This window comes from Pristis pectinata, chromosome 13 (assembly GCF_009764475.1).
Source record: "Pristis pectinata isolate sPriPec2 chromosome 13, sPriPec2.1.pri, whole genome shotgun sequence".
NCBI classification, from domain to species: Eukaryota; Metazoa; Chordata; class Chondrichthyes; order Rhinopristiformes; family Pristidae; genus Pristis; species Pristis pectinata.
Genome location: NC_067417.1, coordinates 27,942,417 through 27,968,550, shown reverse-complemented (window position 1 = coordinate 27,968,550; position 26,134 = coordinate 27,942,417). Strand labels below are relative to the sequence as shown.

The 26,134-nt window shown below is 38.2% G+C and overlaps 1 protein-coding gene across 1 annotated transcript in view; it reads left to right on the top strand.

The window, feature by feature from the left end:
• The window catches only part of LOC127577525 (NLR family CARD domain-containing protein 3-like), a 35,452-nt gene extending 11,447 nt beyond the window's left edge, over positions 1-24,005 (top strand). The window contains exons 5-13 of the mRNA XM_052028770.1: positions 1,730-2,155; positions 7,155-7,592; positions 8,864-10,583; positions 12,669-12,755; positions 16,264-16,347; positions 17,399-17,482; positions 18,586-18,669; positions 20,872-20,955; positions 21,870-24,005. Of these exons, the coding sequence (XP_051884730.1) occupies positions 1,730-2,155; positions 7,155-7,592; positions 8,864-10,583; positions 12,669-12,755; positions 16,264-16,347; positions 17,399-17,482; positions 18,586-18,669; positions 20,872-20,955; positions 21,870-21,954 (3,092 nt within the window). The 3' untranslated portion in view covers positions 21,955-24,005. The remainder of the gene's footprint in view (positions 1-1,729; positions 2,156-7,154; positions 7,593-8,863; positions 10,584-12,668; positions 12,756-16,263; positions 16,348-17,398; positions 17,483-18,585; positions 18,670-20,871; positions 20,956-21,869) is intronic.
• The last annotated feature ends 2,129 nt before the right edge of the window (positions 24,006-26,134 follow it).

The following is a 26,134-nucleotide window of genomic DNA, read 5'->3' as shown; positions in this document are numbered from 1 at the left end:
TTGCAGTCTGTATGGTGATGGTGATGCTACTCCAGTGAGTTTGAATAGAGTACCTCAGTGATATTGAACTTGTGACAGTGATCCTTTGTAAAGGCTTCCTCTCGTCCTTGGCGCTTTGTTATAATTTTTTTTTGATCTGCACAGTGTTCAGATATGCATACCTTTTTAACCAGAGTTGCAAACCTGACTGATTTTAGTGCTTCAGTCCATGTGTTAACTTGACTGCTTTTCAGAAATTAATTTAATTGGGATTGCTAAAAACAGAAAATACTGGAAATACTCAGCTGGTCAGGTCACAGTGGTGGGAAGAGAAACAGAACTAACATTTCATGTCCTAGGGTCTTCAACCTGAAACATTGACTCCGTTTTTTATTTTAATTTTAGATTTCCAGTATCTGTAGCTTTTTTTGATTTTTAACTGGGATTGATCATCCTCAACCAATGAGATTAGTAGAGGAGCATCACTTAAAAAAATAGCGTAAGAGGATCAGCAAAGTAAATAAGAAATGGTCTAGAAGGTTAGATCACATGGGATCCAGGGTGAGCTAGCCAATAGGATACAAAATTAATTTGATGATAGGAGACAGAAGGTGTTGGTAAGGCTTGTTTTTCAGACTGGAGGCCTGTAACCAGCGGTGTGCAGCAAGGATTGGTGCTGGGTCCACTGTTGTTCTTCATTTATATTAACAGTATGGATGAGGGTGTAGGTGGCATGGTTAGTACGTTTGCAGATAACACTAAAATTGATGGTATGGTGGACAGTGAAGGAACTTATCTAAGATTGCAATGGGATCTTGATCAACTGAGCCAGTGGGCTGAGGAATGGCAGATGGGGTTTAATTCAGATAAACGTGAGGTGTTGCATTTGGGTAAGACAAACTAGGGAAGACAAGCAAATACGATAGGGCCCTGGGGAGTGTCGTAGAACAGAGGGACTTAGGGGTGCAGGTACACAATTCTTTAAAAGTGCCAACACAGGTAGACAGGGTAGTGATGAAGGTGTTTGGCACCCATGCCATCATCAATCAGGATATTAATGAATATCGAACAGGGGTTAGGACATCACATTACAGCTGTGCTAAATGCTGGTAAGGCCACATTTGGAATACTACATACAATTCTGGTTGCCCTGCTATAGGAGGAATGTCATTAAATTGGAAAGGGTACAGAAAGATTTAGGTGGATATAACTGGGACTGAAGGGTTTGAGTTATAAGGAGAGGCTGGATAGGCTAGGACTTTTTTCTATGGAGCACAGGAGGCCCAGGGGTTACCTGACAGAGGTCTATAAAATCATGAGGGGTATGAATACGGTGAATAGCCACCATCTTTTCCCCATGGTAGGGGAGTCCAAAATTAGAGGGCCTAGGAAAGTGAGAGGGAAAAAATTTAAAAGGGATCTGAGGGACAACTTATTCACACACAGGGTGGTGCATATATGGAACGAACTGGAAGAGGAAGCTATAGAGGTGGGTACAACTACAATGTTTAAAAGACATTTAGACAGGTACATTGGAAAGGAAGGATTTAGAGGGTGATAGGCCAAATGCAGGCCAATGGGATTGGCTCAGTTTGGCAACTTGGTTTGCATGGTCCAGTTGGGCAGAAGGGACTGTTTTCTGTGCTGTATAGCTCTATAACTCTATGGTGGTGAGAATAGTACAAGTAGCAGGGTCATTTTTTAGTAAAGAACAACAAGATGATGTTGCTTCTTTTTTTTTGTTTTTCAGATACTCCCAGAGTTACAAATATCATTAAGTCAAATCATTGGAACCCGGACAATCCACTTTCTCTTGCTTGTGCAGTTTTCTGGTTCAGACCAAAAGCAATTGTTATCTCTTGGTACAGGAAGGAAGTGGGCAAATTCCAGAGAGTCCTCATTGGTAAATGGGACAGCACTTCACATTGTGCAGACAGGAGGACAGAAGGGTATTTTCAGAATGAACAGGAACAAGATGAAATGTTGTTCACAGAGGGAGAATATGATATTACTGTGGCTTTGCAAAATCACAAAGGAAGTGGAACATACAGTTTAATATCTCAACTCACCTTCACATGTGCAGGAGCTGCAAAAAGAATGCAGACGTATTATTTCGATGTCCAGCATTACTCTCTGAAGCAAACCATTTCAAAATCAATTGTTGTAGAAATAGAAGGTGAGTTTCTATTATAAACCTAACAATAAACCTAAATAAAATTAGAATTGTTTTAATCTGTGCCAAAATAGGCATTGATAAGAAATAGAAACCCTTTGGAATACATTGTTCTGTACAATCTATAGTCTACAAATTAATTGCGTGCAATATTTAGCGTTCAGTTGCTTAATGCATTAATTCCTCTGACCATTATTTTCTTTCAACTATTGACTCATTTCAAGATTCAAGATTTACTTTCTTGTCATTTCTGAGTATTTACATACATAAAAAAAACGAAATATTATTTCTCACCAGCTCATATCAGTGCAACAAGAAGAACAGTGATAAATATCTAAAATAGTCTATAAAAACATCTCTTAAAACAAAACTAAAAACATGTCAACACCACATTCATATCTGTTAAAATGCATTTATATATTAATAAGTGCTTATTCAGTTCGAGATGGAGTTCAACATATCAGGTAACTAACTATCAAACTGTTTCTATATTGCTGTGAGTATATATGTATATGTGGAGGGAGAGCTTGTCAGTGGAAGTGGAAGGGGACACAGTCCATTTATGATCCTGACTGCTTGTGGGGGAAAAAGCTGTTCAGCATCCTACTAGTTCTAGAGCAGATGCTCCCATACCTCTTCCCCAATGGCAGGAGGGAAAACAGGTCATGAGAAGGGTGATGAAAGTCCTTAATGATGGCTGTAGCTCTGCAAACGCAGTGTTGCTGATAGATCTCCTTCAAAAAGGGGAGGGGGCACCAACGATCCTGCCAGCTGTCTTCACCATCCTATTGAGCTGCTGTTGTTTGTAGGCCTTGCAGCTAGCAAACCAGGAGGTGAGGCAGTAGGTCAGGATGCTTTCAGTGGTGCCCCTATAAAATGTGATGAGGTATGGAATAGGGAGGCCTGCCTTTCTGAGTCTCCAGAGGGGGTAAAGCCACTGCTGGGCTTTTTTAATGATGGCTCCAGAGTTAATAGTGGAGGTCAGATCATCCGCTAGGTATGAGTATTTAACCAAGTATTTAAATACTTGGATTAAATACCTTGGTTGAGTTAATGACCAAAGGAATGGCACACATAATTAAAACAAAAATTGCTGGAATTATTCAACAAATAAAGCAGCATCTGTGGAGAGAGAACAGAGGTAATATTTTAGGTTGATGACCTTACTACAGAACAGCTTTCTCTGTTTCAAGTTTCCAGTATCTGCAGAATTTTGTTTTTAGATTATTGGTTATGTCACTGCCACTTGTCTTTCAGGAATGCCCTCCTTAAACAAGCTTTGCTCCTCTCTCCAACAGGATTTCCATCTGCCTCTTACTTTGTTCACCTTTGTTGCTTTCTATTTGACTTGTTTTTGGTCAGGTACTTACTAAAATTTTCTCCCGAGGCTACATCTCTTTTCTTAGTGAATATCATGTGTTAAGTCTTCATTATCTAATATTATCTGGTATTGTGTACAGAACATTCCACTTGTGAAAAGAGTGAATACGTTTTGATGAAGGATCACTGACCTGAAATTTAGACTCTGTTTCTCTTTCCACAGATGCAGCTTACCTGCTGAGTATTTCCAGCATTTTCTGTTTTTGTTTTAGATTTCCAGCAGATTTTTTGATTTTCACCAGCTCAAGAATTTGTCTAATGAACCTTTGTTGATCTCTCTCTCAGGTTAGTGTGTAACTTCTTTGGAAAGATGAGCTGTACAGTGTGGTTTCACTGGCCTACTACGTTAGATCTTTACTCTCAGACAAGCTTTTGTAATAAGAGCTATTATACCACTTATTTTCTGAATTGTACTGGCAAGTTAACATTATATAAATCATTCACAAAGACACCTAGGTCCCACTCAAAAGTCCACTGTTCCCAGTCTCTGGCTGTTTAAGAAATACTGTGCTTTTCTATTTTTAACTATTGAACTGGATAACAGCACTTGCCCCTCAGATCCCCTTTTAAATCTTTCTCTTCACACCTTAAACTTATGCCTTCTAGTTTTAGACTCCCCTACCCAAAGAAAAAGACAGTGATCATCCACCTTATCTTTGCCCCTCATGATTTTATAAAATTCTATAAGGTCACCTCTAAGCCTCCTTTGCTCCAGGGAAAACAGTCCCAACCTATCCAGTCGCTCCTTATAACTCAAGCCCTCCAGGTCCTCCAATCCTTCTGAAGCTTTTCTGCACCCTCTCTAGCTTAATCACATTCTTTCTATACTATAGCAGCCACAATATTCTATGTGCTGTCTCACCAACATCCTACATAGCTGTAATATGATGTCCTGACTCTTGTACACAATGCCCTGCCAATGAAGGCAAGTGTGCCATACTCCTTCACTACCTTGTCCACCTGTGTCACCACTTTCAGGGAACTATGTACATATAACTCTTAAGTTTCTCTATTCTACAACACTCCCCAGGGCCCTGTCATTTACTGTGTAAGTCCTGCCCCAGTTTAATTTCCTAAAATGCATCACTTTGCACTTGTCTGAAACAATTTCTCTTTCGTAAGCCCATGTTGATTTTGCCCAATCATGCACAGTGAGCTTTGGAAGCAGTTCAGGGAATGACCAATGGGTTGGATAGGATGAAGGGTTTGTAGTTTGAGGAATGATTGAGTTTAGAAAAATGATAAGTGATTATGTAGAAACAAGTAAGAGTCTGAGGGAGCTTGACGGGAGATTCTGAGAGGATATTTCTCTTTATGGGGGAATCGGGAACTCATAAACACAGTTTTAGAATAAGTGATCACCTGTTTAAGATGCAGATGAGAAAAAACTTCTTTTTCCAGAGGGTTTAAATTCTTGGAATTCTCTACCCCAAGGAGAATATATTAAAGGCCAAACTACGAAGTCTCCATAGAACCATACAGCACAATACAGGTCCTTCGGCCCACCATGTTGTGCCGACCTTCAAACCATATTTTTAGGAAATTTAATTTGATTATTTGTAATATTTCCAAGGTTTACCAAATTCCTGTGAGAGAACCTTGCAAAAATTTTAGATTTATTTGTCTAAATCTGTAAGGCAGCTGATCAAACAGCAGCCCTCTTGCCTCAGGATCAGAAGGTTTTAGATTCAAGTCCTACTCCAGAGCTGAGCACAAAAATCTACCAGATGCTTTAGTGCTGTGCTGAGAGTGTGCTGCACTGTAAGTACCAACTTTTAGAGGAGATGTTCCATCAAGGCCCCATCTGTTCTTTCAGGTGAACATAATAGATTCTACGGTGATTAAGTCAAAGAAAAGCAGAGGAGTTTTCCCTGGTGTGCTGGCTAATATTTATTTCTTAATCAGCATCACTAAAAACAAATTATCTGGTCATTATCACCTTGCTATTTGTGGGAATTTATTATGTGCAATTTAGCTGCTATGTTTCCTCCAGCAGTGAGTACAATTTTTAAGTATCAGCTGTTTGCACTATTGGACACAATGAAGTTATAGAAAGTGCTATATAAAAGTAATTAATTTATATAAATAAATAGTTCCTCCATCTCTGCCACATCTGTTCTCATGATGGTGCTTTCCATTCCAAGACGTCCTCTTTTCTCAGAAGACGGGGTTTCCCCTCCACTGCTATCAATGCAGCCCTCACCCGCACCTCCTCCATTTCCTGCACGTCTGCCCTCAACCCCCCCCCCCGACGTAACACAGTCAGGGTTCCCCTTGTCCTCACCTACCACCCCATGAGCCTCCGGATCCAACATATCATTCTCTGCAACTTTCGCCCTCTCCAATGGGATCCCTCCAAGATGGCACCAGAGCGTGGCGACTCGTTACAAGCTACTCTCTGCAGATCTACTCATTACTTTTACTATAATTGGTCTACTCTTTTAAATTCTGTGTTACTGAGTATGACCTTGCACTTTATTGTCTACCTACAATGCACTTCCCTTTGGCTGTGACACTTTGCTCTGTATTGTTATTGATTTTACCCTGTGATACCTCAATGTACTGTGTAATGAATTGACCTGTACGAATGGTATGCAAGACAATTTTTTCACTGTACCTCAATACAAGTGACAATAATAAACCAATACCAATAGCCTCCCCTGCTCTCTCCACAACTCCCTTGTCCGCTCGTCCCTCCCAACAATCCCTGCCAGGCACTTATCCCTGCAACCGACCCAAATGTTCCACCTGCCCCAATACCTCCCCCCTCAGCACCATTCAGGACCCTAAACAATCCTTCCAGGCGAGGTCGTCCTTTAGATGTGAGTCCGCTGATGTCATTTAATGCATCTGGTGATCCCGGTGTGGCCTCTACATCGGTGAAACCCGACGCAGATTGGGGTATCTCCTCATCGAGAACCTTCACACTGTCTGCCGTAACAGCCAGGATCTCTCGGTGGCAGGTGATTTTAATTCCACTTCCCATTCCCACATTGACGTGTCTGTCCTTGGCCTCCTCTACTGCCAAGTTGATGCTAAATGCAGATTAGAGGAACAACACCTCATATGCTGTCTTGGTCATCTCCAAGCTGACGGCATCAACATTGATTTCTCTAACTTCTGGTAACCACTCCACTGTCTCCACCCCCCCCCCCCACCCCACTTTGTTTTCCCATATCACTCTGGCCCCATCACCCCTCCTGTTTCCCCTTCTCTGCCCTCACAACCTGCGCATCACCCCCACCTCCCCTTTATTCCGTAGTCCACTGCCCTCCCCTATCAGATTCCATCTTCTGCAGCCCCTTTGCCTCTTCCACCTCTCACCTCCCAGTTTCTTACCTCATTCCCACTCTTTCCCCTCCCTGCCCCCCCCACTTACCTATCTTCCCCCCTCACCTGGATTCACTCAGCACCTACCAGCTTGTGGTCCTCCCCCTCACCCCACCCTCTTATTCTGGCTTCTGCCCTCTTTCTATCCAGCCCTGATGAAGGGTCTTGGCCTGAAACATCAACTGCTCATTTCCCTCCATGGATGCTGCCTAAGCCTGCTGAGTTCCTCCAGCAATTTTTGTGTATTGATATAAATGTAAGTTTTTATTTTCTTTTGTGATATTTCTAATAGGTGTTGGTGACAATATTGGATATTTTCCAACACAAATGAAGCGCAAAGACTGGGCAGTGCAAGCAATTGAAGAAGGGCGTCGCACTGTAGTTAACTACATCAGTCCAAACATCCTTCCACTCCTAAATATTTTAATGGAGAAGAAAATGATCTCTGAAAATGATCGGAGTGATGTAAAAGCTAAGCCAGACATCGACAAAGGACGAACTCTTCTGGACATGATGAGCCACAGAGGACAGCAGGCTTGTGCTCAATTCTTCAATATACTACAGGACACTGATGACCTTTATCCTGGCATCAGAAGTTATATAACATCACTTTTGGAATCCTACACTGAGAAAGATGATAGGCCTATTATTGATCTTCTCCATGAAGACGTATCAACTGTTTTATTGGAGGTCAACAATGAAAAATCCAGAATAAACAATATTCCTGAAGGTAAGTGTGGTTACATATTTAGAATTAATGGGCATTTCTGTGTGTAACAATTATGTATCATGAGTAGTTTGGACCCATAACTTCTATAATATATCAAAGTACTGTGATATGGATATGGCTATACTATTAATTCAGTTTCCTTATCTGGCCGATGTGAGTATTTGCTGGTTTGAAATCCTCACACACTAACAAAATGAAGATGAAAATTATTCCTTAATGGGACTACTGCATTGAGAGGCCTCCAAGCATAATCCTCAGCCTCAGGACATAATATATCCTAAAGTGTTTTCTCCTCCATTTTGCATTTAGATCATCATGTAGGCAAAGTCATCCAGTCACCTTCAACAATCTTCCATCCCCCTGCATGTACAATGGCACAAGTACATCAGCTAGTTGTGTCAAGTCTCCAGCTCCAAATGAAACACTTTTACAGTTTTAGTCGTTTTAACTAGCCTTCCTCAGGAATTTCTGGATTGGATTGGATGGAAGTTGTATAGTTGTTCAATATAATTTGATGAGAAAAGTGTGCTGCTGCAAGGTACTTTTGAGTGAATAAGCTTATTGGGCAAAGGACCTCTCTCACTCTCAGTTTCTTCCATTCCCTTCCTGACATTTACAATGTCTGCGGATAGATCTGCATATACTTTGCACAGTGAATAGTTCATGTGCCATTGTTGCCTCATTTTTATTGAGTATAAAGGTGCTTCAAAGAACTATTTTACACAGAATTTCTTCCTTATAGATTTCCAGATGGAATTTCTTCCCTAGCATTCTTGTGAATTTGGGAGAAGTTACTTGCTTTTCAAATAGAGCTACACTTTAAAACAATGTAAAATCAAGTATCCCGTTTGCTAATTGATTTTAGTAATAGGCTCCACCTATCGCATCAGTGGAAAGGAGTATATTACACTTTGAACAAGATTGTTGGACAGCTTCCTATCATTCTAGCAGTATTTAAATTTTTAATGTGTTCATTTGGGTGGTACACATGATTTGTATTGCTTTATTTATGTACAATAGAACTTCCAGGGCCTAGATACCAATTATCTACCTTCCATACAAGTCCTCATTCTTGCAAGGCAACATTTTGCAGCAAGTGTTTTCCCATCACAACAGTGCTCAACAACCTCAGATATGAAAGAGTTAATTTAATGTTTATGATTTGTTTGATATGTTTTCATTCTGTGCCCATTTTATTACTGCATCATATACGGTACATGTTACTCACTTTGGCCCATTTATTTTGATTGTTCTGTCTTTTGTAATTACAGAAATCTTTAAAGCAGTAGCTGAACATAAGAACATATTAAAAGCACAAATGGAGAGAATAAAACCATACTTTGCATTTGATAACTCCAGACCATTGTTGCAGGAACATTTTACCAGCCTAGTTATTCTCAATGTCCAAGAAAGAAACAAAACTGAACATGAGCTCCTGCAGCACAGAGACTATACAGCCTGTGAGCGGACAGATTTGAAGCAGCTTCTTTCACCATCTGCGCCTGGGAAACCACCACCACGAGTTACTCTAGTGCAGGGAGTGGCAGGTATAGGAAAAAGCGTTATGATGCAGAAGCTTGCCCACAGTTGGGCATGTGGAACAATTTACACTGGATTTTATATGTTGCTGTATTTCAGTTTCAGAGAGTTAAACACAATCACTGAGAAAATCAGTCTGACTGAGCTTATCATATGTAGTTATCCTCATTTGACAGTATCATGCAAAAAACTCCTGGAATTTTCTGCTGGAATTCTATTTCTACTTGATGGATTGGATGAATTCAAATGGTCTCTTGAATTTAATGTTGATTCAGTTGATTGCCCATCCATTGCTCAACACATTAACCATTTGATTGTAAGCATCATAAAGGGAGATCTCCTTCATGATGCAACTGTTCTTATCACATCCCGCCCAACCTCAATTGATTTGGAGCACAAAACCCATTTTAATCGATGTGCTGAAATTTTAGGGTTTTCCAGGAAAGAAATTGCAGCATACTTTCTGAAGTGCCTCAAGGATAAAAATGTTGCTGATCGTGTCTTTCAAACAGTGAAGAGCATCGATTCATTGTATGGGCTCTGTTATGTCCCTGCATTTTGTGACATCTTGTGCTTCTATCTCCGTAAATCCTTTCACTCTACAGGCAAGTGGTCCAATCTGTCTTCATTTCCCAGGACAATCACAGATTTGTTCCTCCGATTCACCAAGTGCTTACTAGGCAGTACCAATGGTGAGGAAGACTCTGAGTCTTTCTACATAGAAGATGAAGACAAGAATGAGATTATTAACTTGGCACAACTTGCATGGGATGGAGTCATCAATAAAACAATAATATTTTCATCTAAAGACATTGAAAGGAACATCTCTCAAAAGGCCAAAGTGAAAAAATCCTTCTGGAAGAAAATTCTCACCAAAGAGAGCCTAGAAATGATGCATTCTCACATTTGGCAGTTTTTCCATTTAACTCACCAGGAATTTTTTGCAGCACTCTATTGTATTTCTGGTGTGGATCATGTGCACAAAGCCTTCAGTTCAAAGGGCAGCACATTTGAGATTGTGCTAAGGTTCACTGCTGGCCTAGTCTCCCGCAGCAATAGAAAACTTGTCAAACAGTTGGTGCCTGAACACCAAGTTAGAGAAAGAGAAGTCTTTGCAGCTATTGAAAATGCTGCTGCTGTTGATGTTCCAAAAGAAGACAAATTAACTCCTGAAAATATCAAAAAATATACAGCACACAAAAGACAAAAACTAACAGCCTCTCATTGTCTGTATGAAGCAGCAAATGAAGATCTAACAAAACTAGTTGCTTCCCAAACAAGTGACATTGTAAATTTTTCTTACATCTCTTTGAATGTGACTGATTGCACTGTAATTGCAAACCTTCTTTCATTTCACACAACCATTGAAGCACTGGAATTGGATGGGTGCAAAGCTGGAGCTCCTGGTTTCCAAAGATTGAAGTCTGTTTTCTCCAGAGTTAAAACGCTGAGGTACTGAAATGTTGTTTCTGTTACGGGAACTAGAAGCACTAGGAAAAGAGTATGCTTAGAAACTGTAGTGATTCTGTAAGCTACGCAATTCAATATAAAACAAAGATTACACGGGTTTGATACAAGTTGTATGATCTGATTTTCCTTCCAGGTCCTGTGTGTTTTTGATGCACTAATGCCCAATGCTCAATTCCATTCAACAGCAGGAAATGCATGCCAGGTCATCTGGATTTTTGTCCCAACATGCACAGCTCGTGCCATTCCTTAGCTAAGAGTGTAAAAACGGATCGCAGTAACTGCGAGGCCTACCTCAATATTACACAAAAGGAAACTGCCTGAGTGGAGGCTGGCGTTAGTCATAGAATCGTACAGCATGGAAACAGGCCATTCAGCCCAAGTTGTCCACGTTGACTAGCGAGCATCCTTCTGGATTAGTCCCAACTCCCAGCATTTTGTCCAAAGCCTGATCTGCCTAGGCAATTCCAGTGCTCATCTAGAAAATTCTTAAATGCTGTCAATGACCCAGCTTCAATCACTCTCTCAGGCTCTGCATTCCAGGTACTTGCCACTCTTTGGGTGAAGAAGGTCCCCCTCACATCCCCTCCAAATCTCTTTATCCTCTAGTTTTATCTATTACTGTTATTGGGAAATTTTTCCTGCAGTCAACCCTACCCATACTCTTAAATTTTAAAATACCTCAAACATGTCCACTCTTAACCTCTTCTGCTCCAGGAAGAATAGGCCCATCTTCTCCAGTCTCTCCTCAACTGCTCCATTCCAGGCAATATCCTGGTGAATTTCCTCTGCACCCTCTCCAGCGTTATCATATCTTTCCTTCAAGCATCGTACTTATCAGCACTCTCTCAGTCACATCCACATCCCTCTGATGTGAACTCTGCCCAGTTATCTTCCACAGCTTTCCTGACACTCATATCCTATCAATTACTGTTTTCATGACCTGACAATACTCAGAGCAACATTATGCTAATCCAGTATCACAGCCATCTCATCCCTGACTACAGAAACCCCACCACCTTGGATCCCAGCAGCCACCCATCATCCTAATCCCTATACTGACATATTGCCTTGACCCCATCCCTCCAATCCAAAACCAATCACTGTCCTTCTGAATGCTTGACGCATGGCCTTTCTCAGCCATGATCCTCCATTTCCACTCACATGATTTAATTCTGGTTGGCATCCTGGAGACACCCAATTTACATTGAGGAATGGTGTGAAAGAAAGACCTTTCCAAATGCAAGGCCTTGCTAAATAACACCGATAACTTGGCCCTTGTGCACTTCTGAATTTTCCAACAATAACCCTTTTATAATACATTATGCACTGACTGTTTAAATAGGGACCAATCAATTTAGATTGTGGTGATTTGAACAATGTCTTATAAAGATGAATTTATTAAAATATTATCAATGGAAATTTACTTAACTTATATTTAAGTAAATTTAAATTATACTTAAGATAACCAGAAAAGAGCCTCTCGTGTTTTTTGGATATTTTGTAAATGTTTAAATTTGACTGTTACAAATATTATGGTTACTTTGAAGTTTACAAAATAAGTTGTTTTGCAATGATACCACGTTTTTTTCCATTTAAGTACATTTATATTTACATTGAATTTTGATCAAAGCAGGAAAAACATTGCAATAAATATGAAAATTTACAATATTAAATTAATTTGTGATTACTCTAAGCACTAAAGAAATATGGATCGATATACTGGCTAAAACCAAAATTTGGAAATTTATTTCTGAACTCCTACTAGTTCTGTCTCCTCCAAAAAATTATATCCAAGACTAATTTTAGTTCAGCCTTCTAATACTACCTTTGTTCTTCAACATCTGGTATTCCTTTATACCCGAGATAAATAATTTGGATCTTTTTTACTGCATCAATGATGCAGTATTGATACAAAATTGAATAATTAACCAAAGGAAATAAATTATAATCTTTAGTTTATGGGAAAATACTAGCAGAGTATCTATAGGATAATTATAGTTCAGTGAAAAGTACATTCACTATTCAAGGGCAGCAAAAGATAACTATTGTTTTATTTTTTCTTCACAGTTTAGAGGGAAACATGCTGGAGGATGAAGGAGCAGAGATTATTGGCGATGCGCTCAAAAATGAAACATGTAGAATAGAAACCTTAAGGTGAAACTTGCAACTTCTTTCCAAATTTATGCATAAATGTTGAGAAACAGTGTTTTTATTTGAAGAAATTGTACAAGAGTAAAATTAAAAATGAACCAGGGAGTTTTGGTTCAATATAAATTGAATAAATGTGGAATGAAAAAAAGGGTTAAAGTTTCACAGCTTAAATGTAACAAAGTCAATAGTACATTATCTCACAGCTGTTGCCTCCTAAACATGATTTTAAAATCCTTAACTTTGTACTTCTTAGAAACCTGGAGATTGAGATCCTTTTAAAGATCAAACTGTCATTGTGTCATTTTCTGTCAACTTTAGTAGTGTTGGATGTTCTGTTGATTATTATTGACATAACGAAAATTGGGAGGCGTCATTAAATATAGTGATGTGAAAGATGTGAACTGGCAGATAGAATCATACAGCACGGAAAGAGGCCATTCAGCCCAACTCATTCATTCTGACCAGCAGGCACCCTTTCGTATTAATCCCATTGCCCAGCACTTGGTCCATAGCCCTCTGTGCCCAAGTTATTCAAGACATCTAGATGCTCAGAGACACTTTTTTTAAATGCTGTCAGCAAACCAGCTTCAACCACTCCCAGGCTGTGTATTCTAGGTACTTGCTCATCTCTGGGTAGATCTTGTCCCTCTTACCCTCAACCTATGTCCTCTAGTTTTATCTACCCCTAATATGGGGAAAACACTTTCTGCAGTCTACACCACTTAATTTTATGCACCTCAATCATGTCCACTTTTAACCTCCTCTGCTCCAGGGAGAACAGACCTGGCCTCTCCAGTCTCTCATCTTAACTGAACTGCTCCATCCCAGTCATTATCCTGGTGAATCTCATCTGCACCCTAAATCTATATCTGATAATTAATTGAGTTATGTAACACAAGTTGTACATATACTACAGAGTTTTTGGAGGGTATGGCAATGGTGTGGTTAAGTTATTGCAAAGGTTACCAAAAGGCCTGTTCTATTGATCCATAGATATGTAAAAAAAATTCCACCACAACCATTGAGGAATTTAACTTCAATTATTTAAATAAAATCCAAAATTAAATGCTAGCATTAGTAATGATAATTGTTAAATCACCTTTTTTAAAAAAAACACATGGTTGGTTCATTAATGTTCATCAGGGAAGGAAATCTGCCATTATTACCTAGTCTGGTTTACATACAATCCCAGACTCATCAACAAGGCTAACTCTTATCTGTACTCTGAAATGGCCTGGCAAGCTATTATGTCCAGGAAGCAATGAGGAGTGGGAAAATAATACCATGAAAGAATAATTAAAAGTTATACAATTTGGCATTCTAACTTTTCCAAACCAGTTTCCTGGCAGTATTTATAAAAGATTTATAAAAGAATCTGTGACAGATTAATGAACTTCTGCAGGATGGCAATGTTGATTATTGAATCCATGTAAATGAAACAGGGCATATAAGTGGTCAGGATTATTTTTCACATATTACATTCTACTTTTAGTTGCTTTTAAAAAAAATCTTGATCAACATACATGAAGAGAATAAGAAAAGATGAGTGAAAACAAAATGCAAGTCCCTTACAGCCAGAATCTGGGGACTTTATAAAGGGGAACAATGAAGTGGCAGACCTTTTGAATACATACCTTTGTTCTGTCTTCAGAAGAGGACACAAATATTGAGGAGCCAAGGGTTCAGTGAAAGGGAGGAACTGAAGGAAATCAGTATCAGTGGGTAAATGATGTTAGGGAAATTAATGCGATTGACAAGTCGAGTTTATTAGCATGGGCACAAGTATGGTGAGGTACAGGTACATTGGAAAAACTTGCTTGCAACAGCATCGAAGACCAATAAATTCCTAGGACCTGATCATCTACAACCCAGAGTACTTAAAGTGCCCCCAGAAATAATATGGTTTGCTGATCATTTTACAAAGTTCTGTGGATGATGGAATAGTTCCAACAGATTGGAGGATTGCTAATATAACCCCACTATTTAAAGAAGGAAGTAGGGGGGATAAAAAGGAATTATAGACTGGTTAGCTTGACATTGGTAGTGGAGAAAATGGAACCAATGGATGTGGTGTATTTGGACTTTCAAAATGCTTTTGATAAGGTCTCGCATAAGATATTAGCGTGTAACTTTAAAGCACTTGGAATTGGGGATAAGGTAATGATATGGGTAGAGAACTGGTTGGCAAACAAACAACAGAGTAGGAGGAATAAGCATGTATTTTTCTGTGAGGTAGGCAATGACCAGTGGGGTTCCGCAGGGATCAGCTATTCACAATAATATTAATGATATAGATGAGGGAATAAAATGTAATATCTCCAAGTATGCAAAAAACCCACAAAGCTGAATGGGAGTATGATCTGTGAGGAGGATGCAAAGAACCTCCAATATGATTTGGATGGATGAGTGAATGGCCAAATATGAGGTGGCAAATACTTTGGCAAAAAACAGGAAAGCAGACTGTTATCTGAATAGCAATAGATTGGGGAAAAAGGGAGGTGCAACAATCGATGAAAATAGGCATGCAAATGCAGGTGGTGGTTGAGAAGGCAAATGATATGTTGGCCTTCATAAGTGAAAGATTTGAGTACAGGAGCAGGGATGTCTTACCACTGTGTACGAGGCCCTGGTGACACCTTGGGTAATGCATGTCATTTTAGTCTCCTTTTCGGAGGAAAGATTTACTTGTCATGGAGGGGCTTCCATCCTGGGATGGCAGCATTGATGTTTGGAGAGAGATTGGATTAAACAGGCTTATATTTGCTGGAGTTTGAAAGAATGAGAGTGGGTCTCATCAAAACCTACAAAATTCTAATAGAACTAGACAGACTAGATGCAGAAAGAATGATTCTGATGGTGGGAGAGTCCAGGACCTGGGGTCACATTCTGAGGATAAGGAGGTAAGCCAGGTGAGACTGAAATGAAGAGAAATTTCCTCACCAATAAAGAATGATAAACCTATAGAATTCTCTACCACAGTAAGCAGCTGAACCCAAGTTATTAAATATATTCAAGAAGAATTACTTATTCCCAGGACTGAAGGGATCAAGGGATATAGGGAGGAAGCTGAAATAGGGAACTGAATTTGGATAAATCAGCCATGATCACATAGAATGGTGGAGCAGCCTCAAAGGGCTGACTGGCATATTCCTGCTCTAAACCACTATCTTTCTTTATAACAGTTGTTTAAAAAATATTGTGCAACAAGCTGAGAAATACATATTTTCTACAAAACATTCTGGAATTAATTCTGTTCAGCACAACCAAAAGGACTGCCTGTTCTTCAGTCTATGTTTTAAGAGCCTGTTTTTTAATGCAATAATGAATTCACCTTTTGCCAAGTTTTGTTATTGGTTTGGCTGATGAGAAATATGTCCAATCCCATTGTCATTGGATTGCATACTATGATTCAGATGTTGCACAATTGTATTGTACATGTTTGGATATTGTTGAAATCCAGACCTATGGTGTGACAAAAAAAAAAGTAACTTAATGGTTGGAATCTTTGCAGGTTAAAGCACAACTCCATAGGGGAGAAGGGGGCTGCACAAATTGCAGAAGCTTTGAAAACAAACAGCAGTCTGAAAATACTGGGGTATGTATTAAATGCTTTTCAACCTCTCTGGAACATTTGTAAGTGACAAGAAGTTGTTCTATTTAATGTAACACTTGAACTTCATCAATGAGTAAATACTTAAACTGAATCACAAAAGGAGAAATTGGGTAGAATCTTGATCAAAAAGGTGAATTTTAAGGAGAAGTTTTTAAATTAGGAAAGGGGAAGAGAGGTGGAGAGGTTAAGGAAGGAAATCTTAGAGAGGAATCTCCACAAAGGAAGTGAGAGCAGCGCAAATAACTGGATTGACTGAGCTACTGTTAGAGGCAGAAATAAGCATTCTGAACAATAGATGCACATTGGTATAATATATATTGTGTCAAATAATACACCAAGTTTGTCATCTCTTCTGGTTTTGCTTCATACATTTGCAAGGGATGGACATGGGATTGATGACAAAGGAAGAGAACTTGTAATGGGACCAAAAACAAAGGCTTTTCAATATTAAATTAGAGAAAATTTGTGCTCATTCAGTACTGGATGCCAAACAAGCAGTGTGACTTAGAAACCATGGCAGGCTCAAGAGTGCTGAGGTGGAGCTGGATGTCATCATTATAGATATGGAAAGAGTTACTTGATCTAGAACACTGTTGGTTAGGAGCAGCTTGTAGATGGCAAATAGAAGGGGCCAAGGACAAATTCTTGGGGAACACCATGGTAGCAGTGCAAGCCCTGAGGGAGAAAGCCACATTGCTGTGGCCATGACTAGAAGAATGATATTGGAATCAGACAATGCAAGTCCCACCCAGCAGAACAATAATGAAAAGATGCTGGAGGATGATGATGTAGCTAACTATGTCAAAGGCTTAAATAGGCAGAAAAAGATGAAGAGATTACCTTTGTCATATTCACTTGGGGTATCATTATTGATTAGAAGAATTCAAGGAAGTGGTTCTTGAAAAACTCTAGAGAGGAAAGAAATATGGGGTAAGACTAAAGGCTCAAACAGTGCTTTTTATAATGATTTAACCAAATTGTTGTAGTAACCGATAGATCTCTGATTTTAGCTAAATCATTTTGTCTTCGTTAGATTGAGAGCAAATGTTGTCAAAGCCAAAGGTGCCCAGTTAATGGCCGAGGCCCTGGAAGTCAACACCACTCTCAGAGTTTTGGGGTATGTTGTTTCTCCCATTTGTGCTGACATGATAATTTACAGCAATTCAGTGCAGCACAGTTTACCAGTTATTTTGAAAACTCCATTGTGCCTCCAGATATTGTTCAACTGGAATTCTCATTGTAGCTTGTGCTGTACATGTTAAGTGTTCTCAATTTATCTTGTATATTTTATTATATATAACCTTTAAATAAACCAGAGATCAAGTAGTAAGCATTTGTACTCACAATTCTATCATCAGTCAATTGTAGAACTAGGCCTTAGATTTGCTTATCTATATGATCTAAAAAAAATCCCTGGATGTTGTGCCAGATCTCCACCATTTGCTCACACCTTTGTATAGGAGAGAACTTCTGACTGAGCAAATTACTTTAGTGGGCGCTCCCCATCAGGAGCAATAAACAATCTGCTGGAGGAACTCAGCAGGTCGAGCGGCATCTGTGGGAGGAAAGAAATTGTCAATGTTTCAGGTCAAAACCCTGCATCAGGAATTCCCTCCAGAAAGCTCCAGAGTAACCAGTGTATGGTGGTAGCTGCCAGGAAAAGTAGAGGCGTGCTAACCCTCACAAGGAGGAGTGTGGGTCAGGTTTGGTACCTCACGATAGACCAATTGGCAAAAGTTGAGGGGAGTGTGTTCCAGGGAAACAGGCATCAGTGATCCTGCACAGATCAGCTGTTGCCAGAAACATGCTAATGGTCATTCTACTCACTAGGCCCATGCAACAAGTTTCAAGGTGCGAACTTTGGTGGGATGAATCTGGAGGGCATGATTGATTGATACAATCCTTGTGAAAGCAATAAGTTGGCACCTCAAGGAGCTCTTTGTTCATGAAGCTGTTCAGTGCTGACTGTGCCTTTTTAGTATTTAAAAAGACCCACTGGAAGCTCACTCTATGGGTTCTGATAAGAATGTGGAACAAGAAGAGCAATTTGTCTCATCATTTTGATTCCTCTATCAATGCCTATACCTGATTCTATACAATTTATTTGACCTCTGAGAAAAAATTATTTATTGTATCAATTTTTAATTCACTTAAGCAATCAGGGGAACTATAATCTTAAAATGAACATTAATATATTTGTATATCTTTGTCCTCACTCAGCTTGCAATGTAACAAGATTGGCGATGAAGGCGCAATGTACATGGCACGAGCAGTTGAAAGAAATTGCAGCTTGGTTGAATTACGGTATAGATTGAATCTAAAGTCACGTACTAAAAGTTATCCCAACTTAACCTGTTCAGGCACACTCATCTTTGTAACAATTATTAAATTATTATTTGCCCATTTGTTGCCAGATTTCTTTTTCCTTTAAGGCTTAGACCTCTCAGATACTCAGTTCCTTTGAATTATTAATCCTTAGACATCACCCAATCATATCCACTCTTCAGCTGACAATCCCCTTATTATTCAAAAAATTACTGCATGTTGTGTCCTCAGTAATAAGAATTTTTTTATCAGTATTCCTAGTGATGATAACTCCACTAACTGCAAATTATTTTATCCTGATCTATTCCTAGTTACCTCCCTGGAGTTTGCTTTCCACTTTCATGATCAGTACCATTTTATTTTTAAAAAATTAAACTCAGTTCTCTTTGAAACTCATATCCATTTCAATTATTTTCAAATGGAGACTCTTCTAATACCTTACTCGCTTCTCATCTGATTGATGGCCTGTTTCTTGTCTCATCTCTATACCCTATCTTTGTTTTGGCTTATTTTATCTCCCCAAATCTTATGTGTGCTATTGTTTTTTTATTCTCTTTCTCTGAGTCTCACTATTGTTATGAACAGAGCTGACGTCCATTCTTTACATTCTCCCAATGTTACCTATTATGTTATTTCCCAACAATCAGCCTCAACTTCTCTTATCATTCACAACCTTTTAAAATTAGGCATCAACTTATTGTTGGGTTGGATCTTCCATTGACAAGAGGGGCACCAAACTCAACATGTTACTACTTTCAGCATGAGACCAGAGACTGTCTTCCACTGGGAGGCTGACTCCCAGCTGATCAGTGAGGCCTAGCACACTCAGGGCCTCCCCAAGCACAAGGCACCATATCACAGTGAGACCCGCCCCCTGGATGACCTGCTATCTAAACTATTAATGATCACAGAGGTTGAAGATTATAAGCATTCAAAAATATTCAAGAACCATTAAATATAAAACTAATAAGAAAAAATTAATTATTAAAAAAAATTAAAACACCAAATATTAAAACACTGAAAACAGCCATGCAGACTTACAATTTAAGTAAAATGTGTTATCTCAAATAAAAAGAGTCAGTTTGCCACAGTCCCAGTCATTTCTTCCCATGCTGTGTGTGTACCAGTTTTGCTCAGTGGCAGGTTTCCCATGCCAAGGGCTGGAAAACCTGAGGAAGTCTGCATTGCCTGTTAGCTCCATGAGAACCTGGCACTTACTGGAATGGAAAGCTGCACCAAGCCTTGTTCTTGAAAGTTCCAAGTTTCCAGCCAGCTAAGAGCTTGAAGACTAGCAGATCAGATCTGCCATCATTTAAGTGATTTAATTCATCACCCCTTTTTATTCTTTTCAACTTCGAAATGCCCTACACAGTGACTCATTTCATAATTTTTAATTTAATTTACTTTTAATTAAAGAGTCAAATGTAATTGTGAACATCCCTTATACCCACTCAATTCCACAACTGATTCAGTTGAGAAAGCATTGCTTTAATTGACAAACCATACCTGTATATCTATGGTTATTGTCTATAATTAAATTTGACTGTAATAAAAACAGAACATGCTGGAAATACTCAGCAGGTCAAGGTGCATCCTTGGGAAGAGAAACATGTTAATGTTTCAGGTCAAAGACCCTTAGTCAGAATTTCAGAACTCTCAGTTCTGACAAAAGGGTCTTTGACCTGAAATATTAACTTTCTTTTTCCCTCCCATAGATGCAACCTGACTTGCCGAGTATTTCCTGCATTTTGAGTTTTATTTTAGATTTCCATCATATGCAGTTTTTTTTAATTTTCATTAAATTTGACTACTTTGTTTAGCATGTATTAACATTGTTTACCTTGTGTAATATCCTTCCTGAAAAAATTTAATTACGAGAATTAATTACATGAATAAAAGCCGCATATCACTCATTTTTAAAAATCTTGATCAAAACCTTTAAGCTTTTACTTTCACTGTTACACCATTTTTAGTGAAACAATATTTATTATTCATTAAATGCTGGTTTTACCAGCACCATCCACATTCCAAAAAGTGAATAAATTAAAAAGCATAATAGCAATTTCCTTAACCTAGAAGTATGTTTTTTCAGCAATTCACATTTTTTACATTTAAATATTTTTTACCTTACCAGTACAATTCTAAGATCTGATTAATTAAATGGACACATCTTGTTTGCAGACTTGGAGATAATGAAATCACTGACAAAGGGAGTGATTACTTTAGAAGTGCTTTAGAAGTGAATGGTACACTTGAAGAATTGTGGTAAGAATTTTTAATTTTCTGTGCGTTTGTTTATTTAGAATATAATAACACTTTGGGATCTTACACACAGGGCTGTTATTTTGTTGGAACAAAGCAATCCATAAGATAAGCAGATTTCAGGTTTATGATATCTGTTATTTATGACTGAGATAATATGTCAAAAGAAAAGTAAATTGCATTTTACCCTAATATGCATTAAAAATGAAATGCTATGCAATATGAAGAGGACTAAAAGTTCCTTATGAAAAATGTTGTGTAATTATATATGAAAATATCTTAAGTATGTATGCTATATATCTTGCTTAACACTTCAGTTTAAACATTTCTAATCAGCAGTATTTGAAGATAAATTATTCAGCCAACAAAAATATGTAATAACCCAGCCTGTATTGAAAACCTGTGATATTAACCCAATAAGATGCACTTGATTTATATTTTAAAAATCATAAATATCTAGAAAATTAATATTTTAAAATATCATTTTAGTGCCTCCCATGGACTTGCTTAAAGTGTTCAAAAATGTCATATTGCCTAGTTATGGTTGTAATATCCTGAGAAAAATTAGTGCCCACACAAAGGAAACAGAACTAAATGCTCATGATGTATTGGTGCAAATGTTTCTTCTACTTCACTTTAGATGAATGAAAACTTGTATGTATTGCATTGTGCATGAGAGTTCTCCACTGATTTTTTTTTCTTTACAAACTGCATCTTATTCACCCAATTTTAAGCAGAGAAAATTTGGCCCTTTAAACAAGAAGTGCAGCACCCCTATGGAGGATACAAGAACTTCAGATACTGTTATTAGAAAATGATCCTTAATTTTACTGTGTAGGATTTGATGGCTTTGCAAACTCAAGTATTTGAATATAAATTTTGTGTTCTTCTGAAATTCTCTATCTTTTATCTTTCAGGATTTTGGTGAATAACATATCGAGTGCTGGAAAGGAAAGATTGAAAAATGCCAGGCATAAAAACCTAGATCTTCAATTGAATTAATTTTGTAGAATAAAGTATAGCTAAGTTTGTTGTAGAACCTGGCACTTAGAGGTTTCTGCTGCAAGATGCAAAGCATAGCCTATTGAGTCTGTGTGCTTTCGTCTAAATCTCCAGAAGCAAACTTGGGTGTACGGACCTGTCACCTGACTAACCTTGACTAATCATTCTAACAGTACTCTTAAAGCATTAAATGTAATGAAAAATAAGCTATTTAGTATTAAAATAACAATGGTAAATGCACTATTTTAATGACACTAACATTGCATCAAGCTAAAATTTCAGAAGTTTTAATCAGTGCAAATATGCTGTATTGACTCAGTGCTACGGAGTCCAATTTACAGAAATTCTGCAATAAGTTTAGTTTAGTCTGCAAATCCATAATGTAATTAGTGTCACATGCAGTCGTTTATGCAATTAGGCATTAGCCCGGTATCTGCACTTCATGGTTAATATAGGAGATACAAACATTTTTAGAATGTTTTGATTTTACATTGTCACATGACAAGAAGGCTACTATATATAATGATATCAAATTATAATTGGGTCAGAAAAGAGATAACTTGAGGTACTCACAGTTCCTTAGTCCAAACTTTAGTAGTGAGTGTAGTCCACCCAGAGAAACAATGGAGTGGTGTTGGAGGAGGATAATGTGTCAAACCATGTCAAAGCCAAAGACAAGTTGAGAGAACAAAGAGAGCTTTGTCAGAACTATCTTAAAGTACACTTGCAAACACTCAGTATTTCTGGATAATCATCTGTACAGGCACCATCCTTCCGCTGAACTGTCAGAAGCTGACAGTTGCTCTTTCCTGCTTTTTACTCTCTGTCTCCAAAATCATTTAAATACATTTAATGTGAATGATTTATTCATATTAATTTTTTTTATTCATTTTTTGGATGCGAGCATTGCTGGAAAAGCCTGCATTTATTGCCCATCTCTAATCACTCTTGTGAAGGTGATATTGAACCACCTTGAACCATTGCAATTCTTCTGGTGAAGGTGCTCCCACAGTTTGATTGGATAGGCCATTTCAGAATTTATGATCAGTGATATTTTTTCAAGTCAGGATGGTGTTCAACCTGCAGGTGATGGTGTACCATGCTCCTGCTATCCTTATCCTTCTTGATGGTGGAGGTTATGAGGTTGGGAGGTATTGCTGGAATAGGCAAGGTGAGTACTACTAATGCATTTTGCAGACTGTACAGTCTGCAGCAGCATTGCACTGGCGGTGGAAGGAATGAACGTTTAGATTGGCACATCAATCAATCAAATGGGCCACTGAACTGAATGGTGTCTAGCTTTTTGAGAATTGTTGGCATTGAACACTTCCAGGCAAGTGGAGAGAGAGCCCTGATTTGTGCCATTCAGTTGGTGGAAAAGGCCTTGGGTCATCATAATTAAGTTTGTTCTTGATTTGCAGAAGGACTATTTTTTTAAATTGTCCTGAGAAGATTGTTTGGGTCACTTTAGAGTTAACTAACTGCTGTGAGACAGGAGTCATATGTGGGCCAGTCTTAAAAGAGTGACAAGTTCTTGTCTGAGTGAACCAGTTGAGTTTTAAAATAGAGGAAGGGCAAAAGCTCCATTTTATTATATTTTTCTCCTTTATATTCCACATCAAAAGGAATGTAAAGTTGCTGATCATGAGTAAATTTTGCAATGTTATATGTTGCTAGAACTGTTAAACAAATATTTGTAAATCATTGACAAAGTAGAAAGTTTCACCAGTGTTGTTCATCCAAAAAAATGTGCACACTTTTATCTATGTATATTTTAAAGTAAATATTAAACTGCCAAAATTAATATAGTGCATAAAGTACTTAGTGTGGTGAGCTCTAATGACTGGTTGTAATTAATTAATTCGGGACAGATTAGAGCCAAATCTAGAATATTTGAGTGCCAACACCTTTGCCATAAGGCACAAAAGCCATCCACTGCCAGAGTTCTGCACTGATGATCTCATGATGAAGGACTGAAGACCTTTTGCTTTTCAAATGTATTACTGTATGATGATAAATGCTCCAAATATGTTATCTTTACCAATAAATAAATGGAATTATTTTGACAACTTGCTATCGCATTTTTCTGTACAGGGAGATGAACAGCCAATCCACATCCTTTGGGAAAATTCATAGTCTCAATCCCATCCTTTGAAGAATGCATATGGAGTGTAAGAGTGAAATTGAAGGGTCAATCACTTAGTGCATTCTATTTTTAAGGCTATCGAGTTCCAAGGAATTCTGATTATGAGGAATAGTTAAAATAATATGTCACAAAATCTGTGTCATAAAAACGTTGGAAATAGAAGCAGGAGTAAGCCATTTTGCCCCATGAGACCACTCTGCATTTGGTCAACTGATCATTTGCCTCAGGGCCTCTTTCCTGCAATAACCCCATAATCCTTAAAAGTTATTGGTTAAAATATCAAGTATTAGAAATTCACCAGGTGATGGTGATCCAGGGTCAAATCCCTGGAATATAATCAAGTGGTGTCAAGGACCAAAACTGAAAAGATATGCCTACATTTGTTGTTGCCACACTTTGCTCTCACATCCCTTTGCTGTTTCATTATTTAGTTTTCTCTTAAGAACTGTTTGTTTCCTGGATTGATGGAGCATACTGTGCCTGAAGCTGCCCTTGCAGTAGAGTGGTGTCAAGGGCAATTGAAGACACAGACATTTAGTGTGCCAAGAATGGCAGAATGTGACTGGGGACTGTTTACTTGAATATCATTAACCATTTGTTCTTGTTACTAATTGTGCAATAAAACAATTTACTTGAACATATTGATTGGATCAGAACCATATTGTAATGAGTCAGTGTTTTGCAACATTGGCTAAATAAGGAAGATAATCAATCATCTTGTCTTTTTGCTCTTGAACAGTAGATCTGTAGAGATCCACTGTTTGCAGTTTCTGATCTTTTCCATTAAACATTTGACTAAGAAGTTTTGAGCCCCTGAAATTCTGGACAGCATTTAATGCAGAGAGTCTTCCTCCTTGGCTTATCTACTGGTTTTTGAATATTTTTAAAGCAGAGGTAGACATATTTGATTAGCAAGGAAATGAAAGGTTATGTGGGGAGCCGAGAACATGGAGTGTAGAGTATAAGCAGAGCAGCCAATATCTTTTTAATAGCAGAGTAGGCTTGTGTGACCATGTGGCCTACTCCTGCTCCTAACCTGCACATGCATATGATCACAACCCAATCTTATAAAATGTAATTTTGTTTCATACCTTGAGAAGATGGTTAATGCTTAAAGGGTCAATAATGTTGGCTTGGAAACCGGGCAAGTTCCAAAGACAAATTTAACTGCCTGCAACTTTTATTCATTCAAATCAAGAATTATTAGTTGCATTTTTAGAGCTTTATGAGCATTTTGTATGTAAGTGGGTAACACTTACAGTTAGAGCTGACTTTACAAGAATATACTCCTGCTACACAATCTCAGCTTAAAGAATCTGCACATCACAAAATAGTACTGTTTCTCAGTATGATCACTTGGTGTGAGAATAGAGAATCCATACTAAGGGCACCCATTTATAAAATTGTCCCAATCACATTCACTGCTACAATCATCTGACCCACTCAATTTTGTGACTCAGTAAATTTTAAGAAATGTCCTCCGCAAAACAAAGGGGTATTTTGTACTTACCTGCTATGTAGGCAATAGATTACGAAACCTAAGTAAGGGGGATATTATAAATTTATAGATAAACAAACAGTGAAATTGGCCTTGAATGGATCTCAGAAATTAACAATGCCCCATACAAGACTTCCCTTCAGGAGCTACACATGTTCCAATTTGGCTAAGCATTATGACTGTGTTCCATACTAACCATGAACAATGCTTGGGAGATTTCCTCCAAATGTGTATTCTCCGTAACTATTTTAAAACTGTTGCTTACCTAAATGAATGGGAAACTTTAAATTTAACAGATGATCTGTAAGAATAATTGATGTATGCTTCAAACCAGAGATTAGGAATCCAAATACTATCAAACTAAGCCTAAATGCATGATGTTAGAATGCCCAGGCTTTACCTTCCAATATTCTTGTAAGATTATCTTCTATTTATTACAGATTTAAGAAACAAAGCCATATATGGTTCAAGTTGTCCTGTAATAAACTGACATGAATAACATGAATTATCTAACTATTCTACCATAGGCTAGTCAA